At 39.4% G+C, this 21,082-nt stretch overlaps 2 protein-coding genes across 4 annotated transcripts in view; one reads left to right on the top strand and one right to left on the bottom strand.

Moving 5' to 3' along the window:
* Positions 1-21,082, top strand: part of UVRAG (UV radiation resistance associated) — a 318,149-nt gene that overhangs the window by 219,715 nt on the left and 77,352 nt on the right. For all 3 annotated transcript variants that reach the window (XM_082844787.1, XM_082844786.1, XM_082844788.1), the window contains exon 13: positions 13,726-13,804. In XM_082844787.1, the coding sequence (XP_082700913.1) occupies positions 13,726-13,804 (79 nt within the window). The remainder of the gene's footprint in view (positions 1-13,725; positions 13,805-21,082) is intronic.
* LOC309965953 (U6 snRNA-associated Sm-like protein LSm4) lies at positions 10,260-10,727 on the bottom strand (the record flags this gene model as incomplete). The annotated part of the gene is made up of 1 exon (XM_082845818.1): positions 10,260-10,727. The coding sequence occupies exon 1, from the start codon at positions 10,650-10,652 to the stop codon at positions 10,260-10,262; it is 393 nt and encodes a 130-aa protein (XP_082701944.1). The 5' UTR covers positions 10,653-10,727.

Below are 21,082 nucleotides of genomic sequence, written 5' to 3'. Positions count from 1 at the left end.
AATCCATACTTAAACAGAATGACTTTAAGGGCCTTTAAATTGTCTTTTTGTGTGCTGAAATTGGGTAAAATTATGAGTTCAGGTAATTCCTTTTGCAATTCCATAATTGAAATACATCTTTCTCAAATATATTCTGAATATATGGAATTTGTAGACAGCCTATTCATTCTCGAACACTGACTTTAGCTAACTTATGTATGCAATTTTGAGCTTTGACATCTAGAAAGCAGGTAGAAGTTTTTAGGCTTTCCGATAGATGATCTTGAATTAACCTTTAAACTTAGGTAGTTAACAGATTTACGCACACAGTTATTGAAAAATCAATTTAGTGACATTAAGTGGATATTTCAAAAATGTGTGGATTTATTGCCAAGCTTTTTGTCTGCTTTGCTTTATGTAAGTCTCCAAAGTAATAAATGTATGTAATATTGTTACTAGGATTTTAGGAGTTGCATTTTGGACTTTAATAGGATCTATAGTTATTGACGTCAACATTCGCTGCCTTTTTGACTTACTTTACCAAAAGGTTGCCACATAAAAGCTAGACTTGGTTGTTTTCAAGGTATCAGCTTATGAAATCAGTGGTAAATTTGGTAATAATTTGGTTCATGAACATCTCATTTGTGAGTTGAAGAAATCCCACAGATTTTTTATAGAAATCTTGACTAAGTGAAATTTACAAAATAATACAAATGTACAAAATGGGATTATTACTGGGCGGGGGTGGGGCTTGGGTCCATGGTGTAGAATTAGTTTAAGATGAGGAGTCAAAAGGCACCAGTTGGAATTCTAGCTCTACCACTTCATCCCTACATTTACTCCTCCCTCCATTAAACCGGTAAAAATGTTCCAGACATTGTGCTCGAGGAACTAGGATACAGTATTAATAACAGTTTCCATTCTTGTGGAAGATACAGAGGCATAAACACGCAATTACAATAGTGTCAAAGGTCCTGCGTTGGTGAGTGTACAGGGTTCTATGAGAGACGAATAGCTAATCCCAACTTGGGGCAGGGGTAAGGTCGAGTGGGGTAAGATCTGTGGTTGTAGTTGAGTGTTAGAAAAGACGGTGTGACCTTGGGCACCTCAATAACAGTGCCTATAATAGGACAAGTGCTTGTATTGTATTGATAATGTATGCTAAGTGCAATACCTAATGCATAATAGATATTCAGTAAATAAAATCCAGAATCAGCATCCCTGTTGTTATTTTGGCAGTGCTCACTGGCTCTCTTACTCTGGTGCTGGAGTTCCTTGCCTCCTATTGATATACAGCAAACATAGTATCTTCTCTTGTGGCACTTACAGATAGGTACTGGGGAGGTGACACATAGTAATAATGATAATTGAATGCCTACTGTATCCTGGTAACTGTGCTGGGTCTTTGGTTTTTTTGTTTAGTTTAATTCTCACAAGCAGTCCTGGAAGATTGGTGTTATTAAACCCATTTTAGAGATTTGAAAACAGGTTCAGAGTAGTATGCCCAAGTTCACACTACAAGTAAGTAACAAAGCTGGGGGCCTGAGTCTATGCCTTTCTGACTTCAAAGCTTAACTTCTTACACCTAAATCCCCCTTCTACTTTTCTTTTCTTCTCCCCCCAGAAATAGGTATTATAATTAAATAAATAACTTTGATGTAAAGGTTTGAGCACCTAAGTGGCTTACAGAGCATATACCACTAGTTGCACTGATATATTTAAGCAAATCTATATTATGTGCGCACATTGTGAAGTAGAAATGTAAAATGGTGAGCAGTTTTTCTTCCAAATTCATATTCCAGATGGAAACATCTTTTGGCATTACCAAGTATGTAGGTTTATGCACCTTGCACGCTTAATTGTAGTTAAAAAAGAAAAAAAAAACTTTACAGATTTTTGTGGGAAACAGGTGCTGTTAAACCTGGGCAAATGCAGGATGGCTGTTAATGTTGTGGAATGTGATTTTGATTTACTTGGCAGAATTTTTATTTTATAAAAATGACTATTGAAATAGACATGCTTTCCATCCTTTAATTTTGCTCTGTTTGCTGAAATTTGCCTGTAGAATATTTTTCAACAGTTACTAAAAGGGTGTGGAAAAACTGGAAGGTTTCTAGAAGGAAATTGACTCTGAATTCTTTAACAATTTTCACAACCCTGCAACTTACAAAGTTTTTTAAAAAATGGGGATTTTTTTAACCTTCTTACTGCAATTATTTGGAATTCGATTTCCCTGAAATTCCCTTCTCTTTTTAGTACAGCTCTGTCTAAAGAACTATATTTAATATTGGCAAAGAGAATAATCTGATGTAAATCTTTTCATTACGTAATTTCTCCTTTAAAAACTTGTGATGGCATCTTATTACCTGTCATATCAAATTTAATATCTTTTTTTCACTGGCATATATGATTTCCTATTATACATTCTCTCTCTCTTCCTTCCCCAAAGGAGAGGGGAAGATCACTCTTCTTCTTACTTTTTTATAAGGACTTTTCTCACCCTCTGCCCATGAATTATTTCAACATTGTTATCTTTTGTTTGCTGCTTCTCCTTTGATCTATTATCTCTCTCTCCTCACTTCCCTCCTAGACCTTTCCTCTGTGTTTTCTGAAACCCCTCTTCAGTGACTATAATATATACAAGTCTTCGACCTCTTTACTATATATGTGTAGTATACAACTGCTAGAGGTAAGTAAAATCTCTGGCTCTCTTCTGAAAGTATCATTTACCCTGGAGCCTTCTGAAGAGGAGACTGTTTCTTCTACATCCCATGCCTCTGGGTCTAGAGAAGGTAATGTCAATTCAAAACCACTTCTCAGTAGCAGGTACCTAGTGTTTTGACACTTGAAGTAGACCATTTTCAACACCTCTTTCTCTATATGATAAAATTATTTTCAGTAATAATCATCACATGAAACAGATGATAATAGCCAAAAAAGAAAAGCAGAAATTTTTCTTTTATTGAAAAAAATATACATATATATACTTTTTCTTTTGAACAGTTTCTGTGTGCCCATCTTCAGGGAGCAATTTTAAAGGTTTGTATTTTACTGTACCTTGTTCAAGGCTGATTGTAAATATTTTTGTATCTGAATAACCTTATCTAAAACTACACCAGGAAAAAAAATGATTCGGAACTAAGAAGAATCCCACATTGCTATCATTGTTTATTTTGAACCTACTGTTTAAACACGGGAATATGTGGGAATATGTTACACCAGACAGTCTGGGGACACAAACTGTGTATAAAGGAAGCTTCGAAGATTCCAAACCATTTGAAATTTAATCAAATTGGAAGTGTGTAGTTTAGTCCACTTCGTTGGGCTGACTGTACAGCTGGGAGTTCTTTGAATTAACTTCCATGTTGATATAATGAAAACATCCTGATTTGAAGATTGCATACATATAGAAATCAAACAGTCACTGCAGCAATTGTTTAGAACTTAGACCAACAAACGATTTTTTTTCTGGGAGGATTATTTTATCACTGGCATTAGGCATTAGATTCGTTGTTTTTAACCCATTTTATTATCATTTTAAAAGTCTCTGCAGATTTATGCACCTCCTTATAGACTGCCCCCATCTTCCTGCCCTGGCTAGGCCACTGTCATTACCCTAGTGGCTTCATGCTTGTGGTTTCTCTTTTCAGTATTCCTAAATATTCTTATCCCATCATCTGTACCTCTAACCCACTTACCTGTGGGAAAAAAATCAAACTGTTGGAAAGATTGGAGCACTGTAAATTCAAGTCATCTATTTCAGTTGGACTAATACATCCTAGATACCTGAGTCTCCTTCCACATGACGGTCTTAAACCTTCTCTCTTTTTTCCCCATCCCCAGTTGTCCCTTTCCTTCTTGATAAATCATCCCATTTCTGACTTTATAGAGAAAGTAGAAGCTACCAGATGGGAATACCTCAACCTTCCATCGAAACACATCAAAACTGTTTGTAATCATCTCCATCATCTTCAAAATGCCCTCTCCTTTGTCGACCCTGACCCAGCCCTCTAGTCCTCCAGCTGCTTCCTCTGAAAGTGCATCTGTATAATCAGCAAATTCTCCTGTATCTTCAGGCTTTTCTCAGGGAGTTCAGCCTATCTCTTGCCCTAACTGAACTTGAATTTTCCCTGAGGACCCCATGAGTACCCATTTAGTAGCTATTAATTTTCTTATGTGCTAGTAGGTATTCAGATTCAGGAGATGAGATTGGGGTTTTCTTCCTCTCGTTGGTTTTTCTAGATTCTTACCTCTTTACCCTGTTGGCAAAGGAAACATACGAAAACCTATTCCTTTGAGACATATGCTCTTCAACTTTACCACTCTTTCAGTCTCTCAGTTATAACCCCATTACTCATCATGTGTTTTGGCAACAGAGAAACAAGAAACAGGTGACATAGGAAAGAGAAACAGTCTTTCTCTTTCTATTCAAAATCTTGCTGTTATGGGTGACACTAACACACAAGTGGATGATTCATTCAACACCCTAGCCTTTCATTTCCTTGATCTTTTGGCACCAGTGATCTCCTGCATCCCATGGTTTTTATCTACTCCCCTGGTTACTCTCTGAGTCACGTCATCATTTCTTTCAGTCCACATCCAGGATCTGATTCAAGCATCCTGCTCTCTGATGACTACCTCAGCTCCTTCGGCTTGTGTGTTAGCCTCTTGTTCATTGTTCTTCTTGGTGACCTTCAGACCTGGCATTTTTATCTAGTTTACATTATATGTCCCATTATTTTAGTCACACCTTTGTCTTGCCCCCGCCCCCCGTGACTTCTCATTCTTACAGCCCTGCTGTCCATTTTCTCTGTACCTGCTGCACCCAGGCAGATGTGTAGAGAGTCACGCAGTAGTCTCATTATAAACTCATGATTAATTACCATTTCTGGGCTCTCAGTAGTGCTCAGCAGTTCTATTACATTTCTTTGTTGAAGTTGTTCTACCATTTGATCAAACTTTCATTCATTTGGGCAAAACAAAACATTGAGTTCTTCATGACCCCTCTCTATCCATCACCCTTCACTTCCAAACCGTAACCAAATCTTTATGATTTATCTCCTAAAAGTCTTCCAAATTAGTCTCCTTTTTTCCATTTCTTATATCACCACGTTAGTCTAAGCAGCCGTGATCTCTCACCTAGATTACTGCAACACGCTGGTCTCACCTTCTCTAAACCATTCTCCACAGCAGTCAGCATATTTTTTTTCCAAAATGCATATTGGTCATTGTCAGGAAAGTTCAAGGAGGAAGGGTTAATTAAAGAAGGAATGTATCAGATGAAAATCTAAGCAAGTTAACACCTTTGTTTAAAGTCCTTCCATGGTTTCTTATTTCTATTAGGAAAAAAAATCAGACTATGGTCTGACATGGTCTAGAGGGCCCTGCATAGTCTACCTTCCTATCCAGCTTTAGTTTCCTCTCTCGCCAGAAGAACTCCCCTCAGACCAACTATACTGTCCTTCTTTTAATTCCATGAAGCAGCATACTTACCCCTGCAGTGGTTCTTTACATATGCTGCTTCCTTTAGTTGGAACATTCCTTCCCTTAGCTCCTACTCATCTTTTTTTTTTTTCTTTAATATTTATTTGTCTGCACTGGGTCTTAGTTGCAGCATGCGGGCTCTTTAGTTGCGGCACGCAGGATCTAGTTCCCCGACCAGGGATCGAACCTGGGCCCCCTGCATTGGGAGCATGGATTCTTAACCACTGGACAACCAGGAAAGTCCCCTACTCATCTTTTTTTTTTTTTTGCGGTACGTGGGCCTCTCACTGTTGTGGCCTCTCCCATTGCGGAGCACAGGCTCCAGACGCGCAGGCCCAGCGGCCATGGCTCACGGGTCCAGCCGCTCCGCGGCACGTGGGATCTTCCCGGACTGGGGCACGAACCCGTGTCCCCTGCATCGGCAGGCGGACTCTCAACCACTGCGCCACCAGGGAAGCCCCCTGCTCATCTTTGAGGTCTCAGCTAAAATGTCACTTTCTCTCAGAAGTCTTCCCTGGCTCTCTCAGTCTTTTTGTCCACCTCTTTTCTGGAATAGTGTTCCTTTCCTTCAGAGTACTTAATTTATAAATTATGTATTTGTTGGTGCGATTATGTGAGCAATGTCTGTCTGCTCCACTGGACTTTAAGCTCCATTGTCTGTGTTTGCTCACCCTTGGATCCCCACCACCTAGCACCATACCTGGCACACAGTGTGAGTTCAGTGAAGAATTGTTGAGTGAATAAACTGTTTCCATAGTGATCAGTTTCTTCCATCCTTCCTGTTACAATGGGAGACTTGGCCCACCTGCCATCCAAGGCAAATCCTCCTCCTGTGCTCTCACCACCTGTAGGATGGAGACCCTGTTCCCTCTCACCCTCTCAGGGCATCCCACTATGCTTCACCATGTTACTGAGCTCTCTTCTCAGTGTGGCAAACTTCACATCATCTCCTTTCCTCACCTTGTCACTCCTGAACTCACACCAGTCTTCCTTCATCTCCCACTGCTTCATTTAAACGTGTTTACCATATTACCAAAGCTACCTACCAATGAATTCATGTAATTACATCCAATAGACATGTCTTCATGTCTCCGTTGCTTGAACTGTCAGCAGCATTTGACTGCTGATGATATCTTCCTTCTTAAATTAACACTTTCTCTGTGCTTTTCTGGTGAGGCACTTGGTTTTCCTCAAATCCTTCTGAGCAGTCCTTCCCAGGCCCCTCTTCATTTCCCCATCTCTTGTTGATATTCTTAAGGCTCTGAAACAACCCTCGTCTTTATGATTTTTTTAGGCCATCTCATTCATACCTGGGTTTCAGTTTCCCTTTAAGGTTTTGAAATTCTTGATATTTTTACCCCAAATTTCTCTTAACTTTATGTATAAGGATATTTTTTGTAAAATATATTATCTATATTATATACATGTAAAGTATATACACCTGCTTCTCCTCAGCATTCCCTGTCTCAGTTCACACACACCACCATCTACCTGGTTACTCAGTCAGGAAACCGAAGGGTCATCTTTGACCCCTCTGTCTTCACCACTGTCACAACTGTCTATCACAGAGTCTGGCACTCTACCTACAAATCATAGCTCAAATCTACTCACATATGTTCCTCTCCACTACTGGAACCCTAATCAAAACCATCACCATTCTGGTCTGAACCATTGCAACGGCCTCCTAACCAGGTCTTGTTCCCCTTTATTTACTGCACTGTGGCCAGAGTGGTCTTTAAGAAATATAAACCCCAATTCTGTCACTCTCGTGCTTAAGAAATCTCTAATTATCCTCCCATTGTCCTTAAGGATATAGTCTAGATGTCTTGTGGTTTACAGGACCCTGTGCAGTCTGGTCCCTGCTGACGTCTCCAGCCCAATCTTCTAGCACTGAGCACTCATACTGTGTTCCTCACCCCACCCCCTAGCTGTCTATTTTAATGTCGCCTGTACTTTTATCAAATTAAGATGACAGCCTCATTTTATCAGTTGCTTAGGCCCAAAACTCTGAAGTTATCCTTGACTCCTCTGCCTCTCACACCTCATATAAGATCTTTCAACAAATCATTTGGCTCTATCTTCAAAGTACGAGAATTCAGTTACTCCTCACCACTTTCACAGCTACCATCCTGGTTTATACCACCCTCTTTTCTTGGCTGGGTCTTTGCAGGAGCCTCTCCATGTTTCCTTTCTTCCTCCCCTGCAGTTTGTTCTCTCAGAGAAGCCAAAGCATCTGTGTCTCTCATCTTTTCAGAACCCTCCAGAGCTTCCCCTCTCGTTCAGACTAAAACCCAAAGTCCTTACTCTGACCTACTAGGCCTTGCGTGATCTGGACCCATTACCTTGCTGACTTTATCTCCTCTTCCTTTTCCCTCACTCTGCTCCAGCCATTTCTTATCTTGTGTGCCTCTGGCCTGCCTTACAGTTTTACTGCATCCTCATCAACTTGGAATGAATTATAGATAAAGCTTTAGTGTTATTATACAGCTCAGCAGAAAAATGTGAGTTTTTCTTTTTTTAGTCATGACAAAGTAAAACATAGTAGTCTCTTTTACTCTGCCACGTGGAAGGAAAGAGAGACATGGGCATTTTCAGGAAGTGTGCAGAGGCAGAGAGAAATGAGCTTGGTGTGTTCATGAGACTATGAGAAAACCACTGGAACAGAATAAGGTTGCAGATAACTGACAGTTCAGATCACGAAGGCCTTGAAAGCTAGGCAGAGAAGTTGAAATTTAAAACAATAACTGGTTAGGAAGCAGGGCTGCTAAGTGACATGATAAAAAGTCTTACTTAAGAAGGAAAATAATGATACTACCTTCTAGTGAATAGAGGACAGGAATGCTGCTAAACATCCTACAGTCCACACAACAACAAAGAACTTTCTAGAGTGGCGATGGGAATGGAGAGATGAGAATGTTTCACAGGAAAAATGGCTTGTCGACCTGGTGAATCACTGCATATATAAAATGCAAAAAAGGGTAAAAATTGAATGCCACTCTAAGCCTGAGTAACTGATAAAAGTTGTGGGAGAAGACTAATCTAGACAGGAGAAAGTAAGTTGAGTTTGAAGTAAACTCGTGACCTCAGAACATACTGAGGATGTGTTGTCACATTTTCTACAAGCACAATGAGCAGGAGTGATCTTAATATGCATAATAAAAATTTTGAATTAACTCTAGCCATGTCCTCATCCCCAGCTGAGCCATCAAAGAACCAGACGTGGATGTGGGGCTCCGAAGGTGAAAGCAAGAAACTAACCAATTTGGAGTCCTTTTAAAAAATGTCTGGTTTGGGGAGGAAGGGGAAGGGCTTATAATAATTGTATCTTTTGAAAATAAGAAAGGTTCAAAATAAATTTCTTTTACAATTTTATTCCAGCTTGATTGTGGCATATCCTTCATATATACATACACACATGTGAAGTAATTTGAATATGTATTATATACAATATTTATATATATATAAATTTAATTTTAAAACATTTCCTACTTTCAGACCATACACATGAATCTCTTTTTCTCACATTTCATTTGCTAGCACTTCAGTAGGTCTACTTTGTAGCCTTAGCTGATGCCTGTCATCGTGACCCTTTGGCATTATACTCTTGAAATATTTTCTTGGTTCCTGAAGGAAATATGAAGTTATATTCAATATATTTATTTTGGCATATTCAGAATTACAGAATCTTGGAGACGGATGAGATATTATACCCCATCGAGTCCAATGGGCCATCCAGTGTTTGATTCCCCCCATGTTAGGCTCTAGGGCTGCTGTAACAAATTACCACAGACTTGGTGACTTAAAGTAGCAGAAATTTATTCTCTCATGGTCTGGAGGCCAGAAGTCCAAAATCAAGGTGTCAGCAGGGCACCGAAAGCTCTATAGGGGAGATTCTTTCCTTGCCGTTTCCAGCTTCTGCTGGCTCCAGGCATTCCTTGGCTTGTGGCTGTGTAACTCGAATCTCTGCTTCCATCTTCAGATGACCTTCTCCTCTTCTCTGTGTCTCTCCTCTGTGTCCTTATAAGGACACTTAACTGGAGTTAGGGCGCAACTGGATATTCAAGGATATTCTAATCTCTAGATTCTTACCCTTTTCCCAAATAATGTTGCATTCACAGGTTCTGGGTTTCCAGATATGGACATATGTTTCGGGGGAACCACCATTCAGCCTATTAGACCCCTGAATGCATGGGGGTTTTTTGTTTTGTTTTTGTTTTCATAGATGTAGTTTTTCGTTTTGTTTTGTTGAGGTTTTTTTGTCACACAAAGAGGGAGAGAGGAAGTGATGGGACAGGGCCCAGTGTTGTCCCCCAGAACAGCTTCTGAGGCAAAGGTTCATCTGGATTCATTTTGAAAAAGCAATTTTGGGGTCCGTGTTTCAGGAAATTCTCCAGGCTGTCAGTCTTAGTGCAAACAGCTTAAAACAAAAACCTCCCTTCTGTTCACCACTCAGGGATCTAACGCAAAATGCAAAACAGACCTGTTTGGAAAATGCCTGACCTTAAAACAAGAGTGAGGCCTTTAAAGATGCATTACATACAGAATCTCCCAGGAATCAAGTCTGCTGCGACTTCACAAAACCAGAAGCACAGAAGAACATTTCCAACTGTAGAACTCCTGGCTAACAAAAAAAGAGGAGGATCACAGAAGACAGGCAGGGGGTCCTACCCGGACACCTGCCTCTTCATTTTGTTCTGAACAGACTCATAAACTGGAGCGTAGAAAAGCGGCCTCGGGGGTGGGAGCAGATGCTCGGTGGTGGTTGCGGCTCAGTCTCTGGGGAACAGAGGGGCGGCTCACTGTTTGCCCGCCTCTCTTCCCGGCCTCCTTTCTGGCTGATTTCTGCTGGTCCCTGGGATCCCTCCTCGCCCAGCACCCCCCGTGCCATGGCCCTTCTGTCGCTTCTGCTGCAGGCCACCACGGCCACGGCCCTTGGCCGCCACCTCCTCCTTGACCGTGTCGATGATCTCATTGGGGATGCGCAGGTACTTGATGGTGCTGCTGCGGATGTAGCACTCGGGCATCAGCCAGAAATTGTCTCTGTCCCTGGACTTGCAGATCACCTCACGCAAGTTGATGTTCATCCAGTTGTCACAGCTCACTAGATGCCCATTGTATGCCTCCCCGTTTTTGAGCTCGACCAACAGTGGGTGATTCTGAGCCGTTTTCAGCAGCCACAAGTGAAGCATGGTGCCAGCAGGGACTGGGCTCCCCGCCACTTCCACCACAGCCACCACAGCTCACCGCATGGTTATTATTGGTTGACCGGCCTCTGCTTAGCTTCCTCTACTCAAGATCTTTTGGATTTTGACTAATTCTGTGGTGACATCAACTTTCCTGTAACTTTTTTGCCATCAACTTTGGGTTTTCCTGCTTGATGCCGTGAGAATAAAACCAGCTTTTTTTCTCTCTGAAAGTCCTTCATTTGTTGTCCATGAGACTTCTGCCCTTCAGGCTAAACACCTGTGGTTCCGTCAACGATTTCTCTCAAAACTATGGCTCCCATTCTCCTATTCATCCTGGGTGTTCTTCTCTAAAGGACCCAGTGACAATAGAAAGAATACTGAGTGTATAACTGAAGACCTAATGCTGAGGTGTCATATCTTTTCCACTAAGTAGGTGACCAAGGCAAGTTAGTTTCTTTTAAATAACAAAAGCACTGGACCACTCTGCTTCACTGCATGCTTTTTATAGTCAAATGAGATTACTACAAAACCTATAAGAAACATAACCTATGAGAAAGGTTCCAGTTATTTATCTGTATGCTTCTAAAAAGAAATATTAACTCCCAGAACTAAACGTAGATCTGTCAGTATCATCTGACACAGTACTAAGTATTGATAGTTGGCACTAGCACGTTCCCTGGTTATCTGCTCTCTTTCTGTTAATACAGCCTGGGATTACATTGGCTTTTTGGTACTCATGTCATAATTCTTTAATCACACGGAAATTACTAGGTACTAAAGAGCTCCAAACCATCTTCACAGATAATCTATTTATTGCTTTCTAATTCATTGACTTTTACCACGTAGGGTCAGTGAATTTTTCAAACAACTTGGAAATATAATTTAATTTGGAAAAGAATTTAATATTGCTCATTTTAATTGCATTTTCTGTAAAAGTATAATAATAGGAAATGTATACTTATTCCTCTAGTTATTGAATCTAATACTCCCTTAAATTAATTCTGTTTATGGTGCTAAGGACATTTTTCTGGCTGTACTTGAATGACCACATTCTTATCTAAACCTTCTGCAGTCTGCTAATGAGATTCTCTATGTATATTGAATTAAGATGCCTTTGATTTGTATCTTATGTCCTGATGGTAATAGGTTTTACCCTTTTAGATGGATTTCATTTTTCTAGATTGCTTAGTAGATCTATAAATCCATGTACTTTCGCAGAGTAAGATGACTGTAATGGTTGGAAGCTATTATACTGTTCAACTTGACGTGACCCCTTAAGAATTTGAAAGCAACATAAGATGTGAACTCTGTCCTAATATTTGATCTGTCTTAAAGTTTCCCTATTAGAACCTTTGGCTCTAATCACTCTTTAGATTTGTTTTAATGGTACATACACACCTTGGGGGCTCTTTCTTTCTATAAAGAAGCCCCAGTGAAGTAATAAAGTCAATGTCATAAGATCCATTCATCAGGATTCAGAGGCTTGTTTTTCAATGTATGCTTATTTCAGTTTACTTTTCCAACATTTGAAACAGTTTCTGCATTTATAACTTGGAAATGGAGATATTTGTGAGTTTGGAGAGCTATGCAGATAGTCTACATGTAATGGTTTATAGCATAACAACTATACAGCATAGAGCTTTAGGACTCTAGTAAATTACTTCATACTTGCCCCTTTGTTGATATATCCTTTCAGTTAGGTAGTTTCTTTGCAGGCTACCCCATACAAGTTTGAAGGATTCCCAGATACCCTGTAAAAGCCTTGTGTGTTACACTTTACTTATGCCGAATTTGCTTTGCTGTCATTTTTAATGCATCTCAATTTAGGACCAAACTGTATGTCCTAGTTTAATTTTTATAGCTTCAATTAAATACAAAGCTATATCTTCTTGATGGGTGTATGAAGCATTTGGTGTTCCACTGTAGAGAATACAGACAGATCATGACCTTGCTCACTCCCCAGTGCCTGTAATTTTACAGTACGACAAATTTACCTTTTGGACATTATATAATCAGCAACTCGAGAATTTAATATAAACCTTTAAATTCTGTTTCCTTTCTTTCATTTTCCCTAGAAAACAGTATCCTCCAAGCATTATGGAATGTATCTTTTCCTCAGACAATTAAAACACAATTGAAATTAAGAATATCCAGTAATTGTCACCTACCATTTATTTCTGTAAGGTTATGTTATTCTTAAGAATAGTCAGATATTGCAAAACTAAGGAAAGGAAAGTTTCTTCTTGACCCTGTCTAAGTTGTGATTGATCTGTTTGTAGAGAAATCTGTTGCAGAGGCCAAAATGCATGCTTGGTCTTGAGAATCAGGGGAAAATATGACTAGAACATAGATATATATACTCTAACCTTTTCTTCTTCATTTGCAGGAGTAGGAAAAGGGAAATAGTGAAGGAAACTTACTCCCTAAAATAACTCATCACTTTTATAAAGATCTACAGATCTCATGCCTTTGTTGCTTCAGTGAATCAGGTTAAAATGGAAAGTCTTATGAGAACTCTATGGCATGAGTACATTGCCTTGGAGAAGTAACATCCAAATAGCGACCCCTGCGAATGTGAATGAATTTTTGATGAATTTTTGCTCATTGGTGCTGTGGATTTGACTAGCCACCTCAGAAACAACAGAAACCTTAGATATCGCTTTCATGTCTGATATTTTTCTTAATCTTCTGTCCCTTTTAGTAGAAGTTGAGATGTCAGGTCCAAAGTATAAGAGGAAAAAAAATTCTAGGATCTTAATCTCAGGGTGGTAGGTTTATGATATATAAATATGAGACATAGTGGCCTCACTATGAGAATAGTGGGTCACTTTCTTATATATTTGTCCCTTATTGTATGACCTGTTCAATTTTTTCTTCGAAACAAAGCAGCCATCATTCTGATTTGACTAATGTTATGAAGATATTAAGATAATAGGTTACAATGACTATATAAGTGACTTAGTCCAAGTCTTCAGATGTTTATGCTGTATGCAGGCAACTTCTGCCTTTGTCAACAACTTGGAGGTTGTTTTACTCAAGTTTTTTAAAACTTCTGACCCTACTTTACCTTTTTTAGGTTTCCATTATACCCAAAAGGAGGGGAGAAGTTGCAGTTTGATTACGGTGTCTATCTTCTGAACAAAAACATAGCACAGGTAAGTAACTCCTCTTTACTCCCCTCCTACTTGCCACATGCAGCCTGCTTCCTTGGATCTCTAACCCTCTTTATGAGTAAGTACTACAGTTGACTCCTATTTAACTAGCTACAGTGATAATGCAAAGTTCTTTTTTGGCCACAGTCCTTTTCTGTGCCATTATAAATACCACAGAGAAGCAATGTGTACAAATTGCAATCCTCCGGCTAAACTCAGAAGCCATTTACTGAATTGTTACCTGCTAGTAGACTGTACTTGAATGTGTGGGCTTTATAACCTCTTGCCTCTACAGCTTGACTGATAATAGCTTTCTTCTCACACAGCTTTCTTCTCTTAGACCACTTCTGGGGGCTCATTTTGATTGGGAGTTTACGGAGTAAAGGTTTACTGACTTTGGCAAGTCCCTAATAGTCTCCTCATCTATTATCTAGGGCCCCAAAGAAAAGACCAAGCACATGGTCCTTCCAACCCAGCTTGGATTTTTGTGGCTCTCCTAACATCACACCAGTTCGTATCTCACTTAATGTCTTTCCACATGCCATAGAAAGGCTATCAGATGCTTGGGTTTGCATTTTCCTGAAAGAAATACATAGCATTTCCTTAGCTCACTTGGCTCTACTTCAAGAGGTAGACATGCCATAAATTTTCTAGTTGTAAAGGAAGATCAGCTTCAGCGCCTTGTTTTTATTTGGACATCCTTCCAATTGGAATATCACATGGATGAGATCCCACTGTTTGGCTGTTCTTTAGTGACATTATCAGCTGTATCCTCAGACCTTTCCTTTTTATAGAAGCAGTAAGGTTTGTGATGCTTTTGTTTTTATGAGCCTGCGTTGCCTTTTATCTGTATGATTCTGAAGACTCACTGAACAATTCCCATATTCATTTCTGATGGATCTAGAATAATTCCTCCATGTGGTGTCATCTTTGCCTTTCTTCCCCTCATCTAATCTCAGTTTAATGTTTTTTTAAAAATTGGTTTTTATTAAGACTCTTATACTTTTCTGATACTGGATCAAATTTCTAGTTTGCAGTCCTCGATTAATCATTTGCTTATAACCTCACACTCATACTGCTTTTATTGTTACTGCCATCCAGCTTATGTTCATTGCAGGCAAGCAGCCTTGCTCACAGCCCCTGGCACATGACTCATCTTTCCATGTGCCATTCTTCCCACAACTGATGATTTCCATCCCTCCATTTTTGGCAGAAGAGTATCTCAGTCTGGGAAACAGGACCTTAATTTCAAGGATACCTAGCTCACATTACTGATCACAGATGTCATACCATAGAGAAGGTAGTACTTAGAAATGGTCAAGAAGGGGCCAGACTAAGGATACATTAAGGGAGAAGAGGTCTAAGTAAATTAGAGAGTACCTCCAGTGAAGTCAGCCAAGGTGGAAAAGAGTACCTGGAAACTGGGGTCCAGAGTGTGGGAGTCAGGATGTCAGGAAGGTTGGCCTCATTTAGTAGAACTAAGTTCTGATCAGAGTTCAGAGATTCTTCTCTCTTTGCCCTATTTCCTGTTTCTTGCTTTAAGCACATAAGGCCTAAGATCAGAAGTCTGTTGGAAGTTTCCAGGTGAAATCTACTCCTAATTAAGGCTAGGGCTGAAATCCCTGGATTTCCTCATAAATCCCAGCTTCAAACACACACATGCACACGCACACACACTTAATTCTTTCTTCTCAGGGCCCAATAGGAATGGCAAAGTATGGTATAAAGGGGTGCTAAGAATAGCCCAGCTTGCTTTGAGAACAAGACCAACAGGGAGGCTGACTATGTGCAGTGGAAAATTTGGGACAGCCAGCCCTTCACATCAGACTCAGCTCTAGCCCTGTTTGGTCCTCATTTTAGAGCACTTCCCAGGTAGCTTCTGATTTTATTCTTAACTGAACCAAGGCCACGAGTATGCGGAACTAGTTTTATTCATCTGTTTAAAAAATGGATTACTTCTAGTAATTTTGTATCCTCTGCAACTTTATACTCTTTGAAATTGAGAGATTACATTTGTGTGTGTGTTTAATGGGTTAACCACACAAACTCTATAGGGAGCAAGTATCTTGCTCTCTGTAGTGTTTTTTCATCACTGTGATGGCAGTGATGGAGATGACAGTGAAGGAGATGACAATAAACTTCTTATAAACAGACTTTCTTAGGTTTCAGGATTCATTCAGAAAGCGTCTTCTGAGCATTTAGAAAGAAACTTTTAGCAAATTTGTGACCTTCAACTTTTTTCACTTTAACTCCATTTTGTCTTTAGCCTTATTATTACCATCACTTTCTTACATTTCAACTTATAACAAATCAAAGAACCATTAATTATTATGGCTCCTAACCAGGTATTATACTAATAAGATATTTCCAACTTGTGAAGGTTTGTTTTTATATACATATATACCAATACATGTTGTCAAAGGGGAGTTTGTCTTCTCAGTCAGTCCCATTTAGACTCTAGAGATGTGAACAAATCATACTATTAAAATGGTCCCACCTCAGTAATTTATAAGCCACGATAGTGGAGGTGGATGAAAGCATTGGCATGTGTTAAAGTGCCAGAGAAAAAGGAGTGAAGTCATTTAATACTGCGTCCATAACTTGGTTGAGGATATGAATAGTCAATAGGACCTTTCATCACAGCCAGAAATAGTAGTAAAATCACTTTTTTGGTAGTGGAAATGACAGAATTTAGTAATATTTGTTACTTCAGTATTTGGGATCAGTCCAGCTCAAGTTTTGAAAGCACAAGCTTAGAAAGACAGGCCTTCAAGTAGAATTCCTCAAGTGTTGTTTGAAGAGCTGAGAGGGTTGGTAAGGTCTGCTTGCCCTCTTCTTGTCACTATTGTCTAAAGGGGTGTATGTGCTGGGTTGGGTACTGAAAGGGAATAAAGCAAAATACCTTGTTCTTAGCACCACTTACTAATATTTTTCAAGTGCCAGCCCCTTTGGCTGGAATTAGTCTTCCCTGTCGGGCAGCCTGCAACACTATAGGAATGGGCCTGGTAAATTTCAGGTACAGTGTAATTATCGTTGATTTAAGAAACCAGCTCCTGCCGTAATTGTCAGTAAGTTTATAAGGACATTATATTAGTATCTGTGTATAGCACAGTAGTTTGCTTTTAGTTCCTAGAGCATAAAAAGTAGTAAATCAAAAATTATAATACTTGTACCGTATGTTTGTGGAAAGCTTTATAGTTTATGATATACATACATATATATCCATGTGACCCTCATCATCACCCTGCAAAGTGAAAAGGGCAGCATTTGATCCAGCATTTCCACTTCGGGGTATTTGTCCAAAGGAAACGAAAACACTAACTTGAAAAGATACCTGTACCCCCCATGTTTATTGCAGCATTATTTAAAATAGCCAAGACATGGAAATAACCTAAGTGTCCATCAATGGATGAATAGATAAAGAAAATGTGGTGTGTGTACGTGTGTGTACATAAACACACACACACACACACACACACACACACACACACACATACACAGTAGAATATTATTCAGCCATGAAAAGAAGGAAATCCTGGCATTTGCAACAACATGTGGATGGACCTTGAGGGCATTATGCTAAGTGAATTAAATACCATATGATCTCACTCATGTGGAATCTAAGTTAAAAAAAAAACAAAACCCAAACTCATAGATAAAAAGAACATATTGGTGGTTATCACAGGTCGGGGTAGAGGGTGGTAGAAATGGATGAAGGTTGTCAAAAGCTACCAACTTACAGTTATAAAATAAGTCCTGGAGATATAATGTACAGCATGTTGACTACAGTTAATATCGTATTGTATATTCAGAAGTTGCTAAGAGTGTATATCTTAACAGTTTTCACCACGAGAAAAAAAAGTTTGTAACTATGTGTGGTGATGGATGTTGACTTATCGTGGTGATATTTCACAATATATACATACATCGAATCATTATGTTGTATACCTGAAACTAATATGTTTTATGTTGCAGTATATTATGGGAGATGAACTAATGGATTGAATGTGGGAGATGGAGGAAAAGGAGTAATCAAGAATGACTCCTAGGTTTTGTGTATGAGCAACTGGATGTATGAAAATGCTGTTTATTGAGATGGAGAAGGGTCCAAGAGACAGGGGTTGGGAGAACCAGAAATTCTGCTTTGGAAATGTTAAGCTTGAGTTGCCTTTTAGAAATCTAAAGCAGAGTCGTCAAGTAAGCAACAGAATATGGTTCTGGAACTCAGGGTGGGAGGTCAGTTACTAGAGGTACAAATTTGGTAGTCATCAATATAAAGATGATGTTTAAATCCATGGAACCAGGTGCGATCAGCCAGGAAGAGAGTGCAGAGCTAACCAGAGCAGAGAGAGACAGATGCAGACAGAAACATGCCTTGGGATTTAGCCCTGGGAAATCACGTTTAGATGTTGGATAGAGGAGGATGAACCAGCAAAGACTGTGAGGAATGGCCAGTTGGGTAGAGAGAAAACCAGGAGAAAGTAATAATTTGGAAACTAAGAGAAGTAAATTTCTGGAAGGAAAGAGTAATCAACTAAATATGTGAACTCTGTCAGATGAAGTATCCAGTGGACTTGGGAACATGGAAGTCATTAACGAGCAGTTTCAGTAGAGCAGCAGGTGTGTTGAAGAGTGAATAGGAAGTGAGGAAGTGCCATTGATTATAGAGCCCTCCTGAGGTGTTTTTTGTGCAGTGAGATAGACATGTGGGTTCATAACTGGAAAAGACTGTAGGTTTAAGGGAGGTCTTTTGGGTTTTTTTTGTTTTGTTTTTTATTTGTTTTATGGGGATGTGGAACCTTTTTGGTGTGTTTTATTTTTTAAGATGGGAAATACCAGGGCAGGTTTATATGCTGATGAGAGTGATCAAATGAAGAGAGCAATTGCTAATACAAGGTAAAGAAGGGATACTTGAAGGAGTAAAGTCTTAGGGAGAGGGAAAGGAAATTGGTTTCAGAACATGAGTTTGTTGACCTAAGATAGAAAAAGGGGCACTTTCAGCAAACTCATTGTTTCAAAACAAAACAAAAAGACAAAAACCAGTTTAACTTAAGAATGTCCTTGGGGCTTCCCTGGTGGCGCAGTGGTTAAGAATCCACCTGCCAATGCAGGAGACACGGGTTCGATCCCTGGTCCAGGAAGATCCCACATGCCGCGGAGCAACTAAGCCTGTGCGCCACAACTACTGAGCCTGCCCTCTAGATCCCATGAGCCACAACTACTGAGCCCGCACACCGCAACTACTGAGCCCACACACTGCAATTACTGAACTACACCACAATGAAGAGTAGCCCCTGCTCACCACAACTAGAGAAAGACCATGTGTAGCAGCGAAGACCCAATGCAACAACAACAACAACAAAAAGAATGTCCTTGATTAAGCAGTAAAAGTTATTAATTATATTAAATGTTGACCCTTGACTACATATTTTTTTAATATTCTGTGTGATGGAAAGGGAAATAGGCATAAAGCACTTGTGCAATTGAGTTGCTAACTAAACCAGCTGATATTTTTCATGGAGCACCATCTTGAAAGATTGACTAACACACAGCCAACTATACAGGCAGGTATTTGGCAGACATGTTCTGCAAAAATGAATGAAGTGAGCCTCTTAAAGGAAATCAACTGATGATGAGAGTCAAGATTTTGAATGACAGTATCATTAGTATGTCGGAAAACTTGCATTTGCCACCATGACCTTGACAGCTTCCCGTTTCTTAAAGGTGTTTTTGATGAAGTTGGTAGTGATATTTAACAAAAGAGATTAAAATATTTTATAATGAGTGTGTCAGCATTTAAAGTGTGTATAACTCAGTGAGCCAGTATTTTCAAAATGACCAATGTATGTTGCTATGAAGTCATGTACAGCTAAAGATCTCTTCAAAGTGCAAAAACCCAATGGATTTTTTTTTACATATATAAATTTATTTTATTTTACTTATTTTTATTTTTGGCTGCGTTGGGTCTTCATTGCTGCGCGCAGGCTCTCTCTAGTTGCGGCGAGTCAGGGCTACTCTTTGTTGCGGTGCGCAGGCTTCTCATTGTGGTGGCTTCTCGTTGGGAGCACGGGCTCTAGGTGCGCAGGCTTCAGTAGTTGTGGCACGCGGGCTCAGTAGTTGTGGCTTACAGACTCTAGAGTGCAGGCTCAGTAGTTGTGGTGCATGGGTTTAGTTGCTCCGCAGCATGTGGGATCTTCCCGGACCAGGGCTCGAACCTGTTTCTCCTACATTGGCAGGCAGATTCTTAACCACAGCGCCACAAGGGAAGCCCACCCCAATGGATTTTAATGTAACAGCTGTAAAAAATATATTGAAATGGCTTCAGATTCTACATTGCTACTAACCTTTAAGAAGCTACTACTTGTTAAGTTTGGAGGTAGTATCAGAGAAGAATATCTACAATTATCTGAAAAAGGCTATTAAAATACTCCTTTCTTTCCCAGTTACATTTTCTCGTGAAACAACATGTGGTAACAAAATGAATGCAGAAGAGTATATGAGAATCCAGCTGTCTTCTATTAAGGCAGTCATTGCAGAAGAGACTTGCAAAAATGTAAAACAGTGTCGCTCATCTCACTAAATTTCTTTTTTTGAAAATATGCTTGTTTTTCATTAAAAATGTTATTTATATTAACAAGTAATAGATTTCTATTATTATTTTAAAGTGAATTAGTAAATACTTAAAAGCTTTTTCAGTTTCATATTTGTATATGCCTACATAAACAAAAGCTTTTTGGGGTCCTCAATTTTAAGAGAGTAAAGGGATCTTGAGATCAAAAAGTTTGAGAGCCACCATCCTAGAGAATGTAGTCACCCAGCTTTCCTATAAAACATCTCAACTGCTCATAGTCTGATAAACCAAGACACATGTGTCAGTTCCCCAAATGTGGAAACATTATATAAGAGACCTACAAATTTGAATTCTGGTAGTACTGTGCAATACAGATCATCAGGCCAGCAGCTATCAGTGGATTCTTCCCTATTGCTTTTGAGTTTCCTTGAGCAGGCTTCTCTACTCTCTTGAAAGTTCAGGGACTTAAGAGTAATACTTTGAGGGTGTAGTTTACAAATATTAATGACGATTTAAATTTGTATTGAACTTAATGGCTTTTGGTATACTTACACTTCTGTATCTCATTTCATACCTTGTGAAGTACATTGACCAGGTCTATCTTTAGTTAAGAGATTGAGTTGCTGCTATGCTAACTTACCGAGGATGATGAAGCTATTAAATGACAAACAGAATTCAAGATCAAATCTTCTGAGGTCAGATCCAGCTAT

The sequence above is a fragment of the Leucopleurus acutus genome, assembly GCF_964270905.1.
Source record: "Leucopleurus acutus genome assembly, chromosome: 8".
In the NCBI taxonomy this organism is placed as follows: Eukaryota; Metazoa; Chordata; class Mammalia; order Artiodactyla; family Delphinidae; genus Leucopleurus; species Leucopleurus acutus.
The sequence above is the reverse complement of the archived record's forward strand: the minus strand, read 5'-3'. Positions and strand labels throughout refer to the sequence as shown.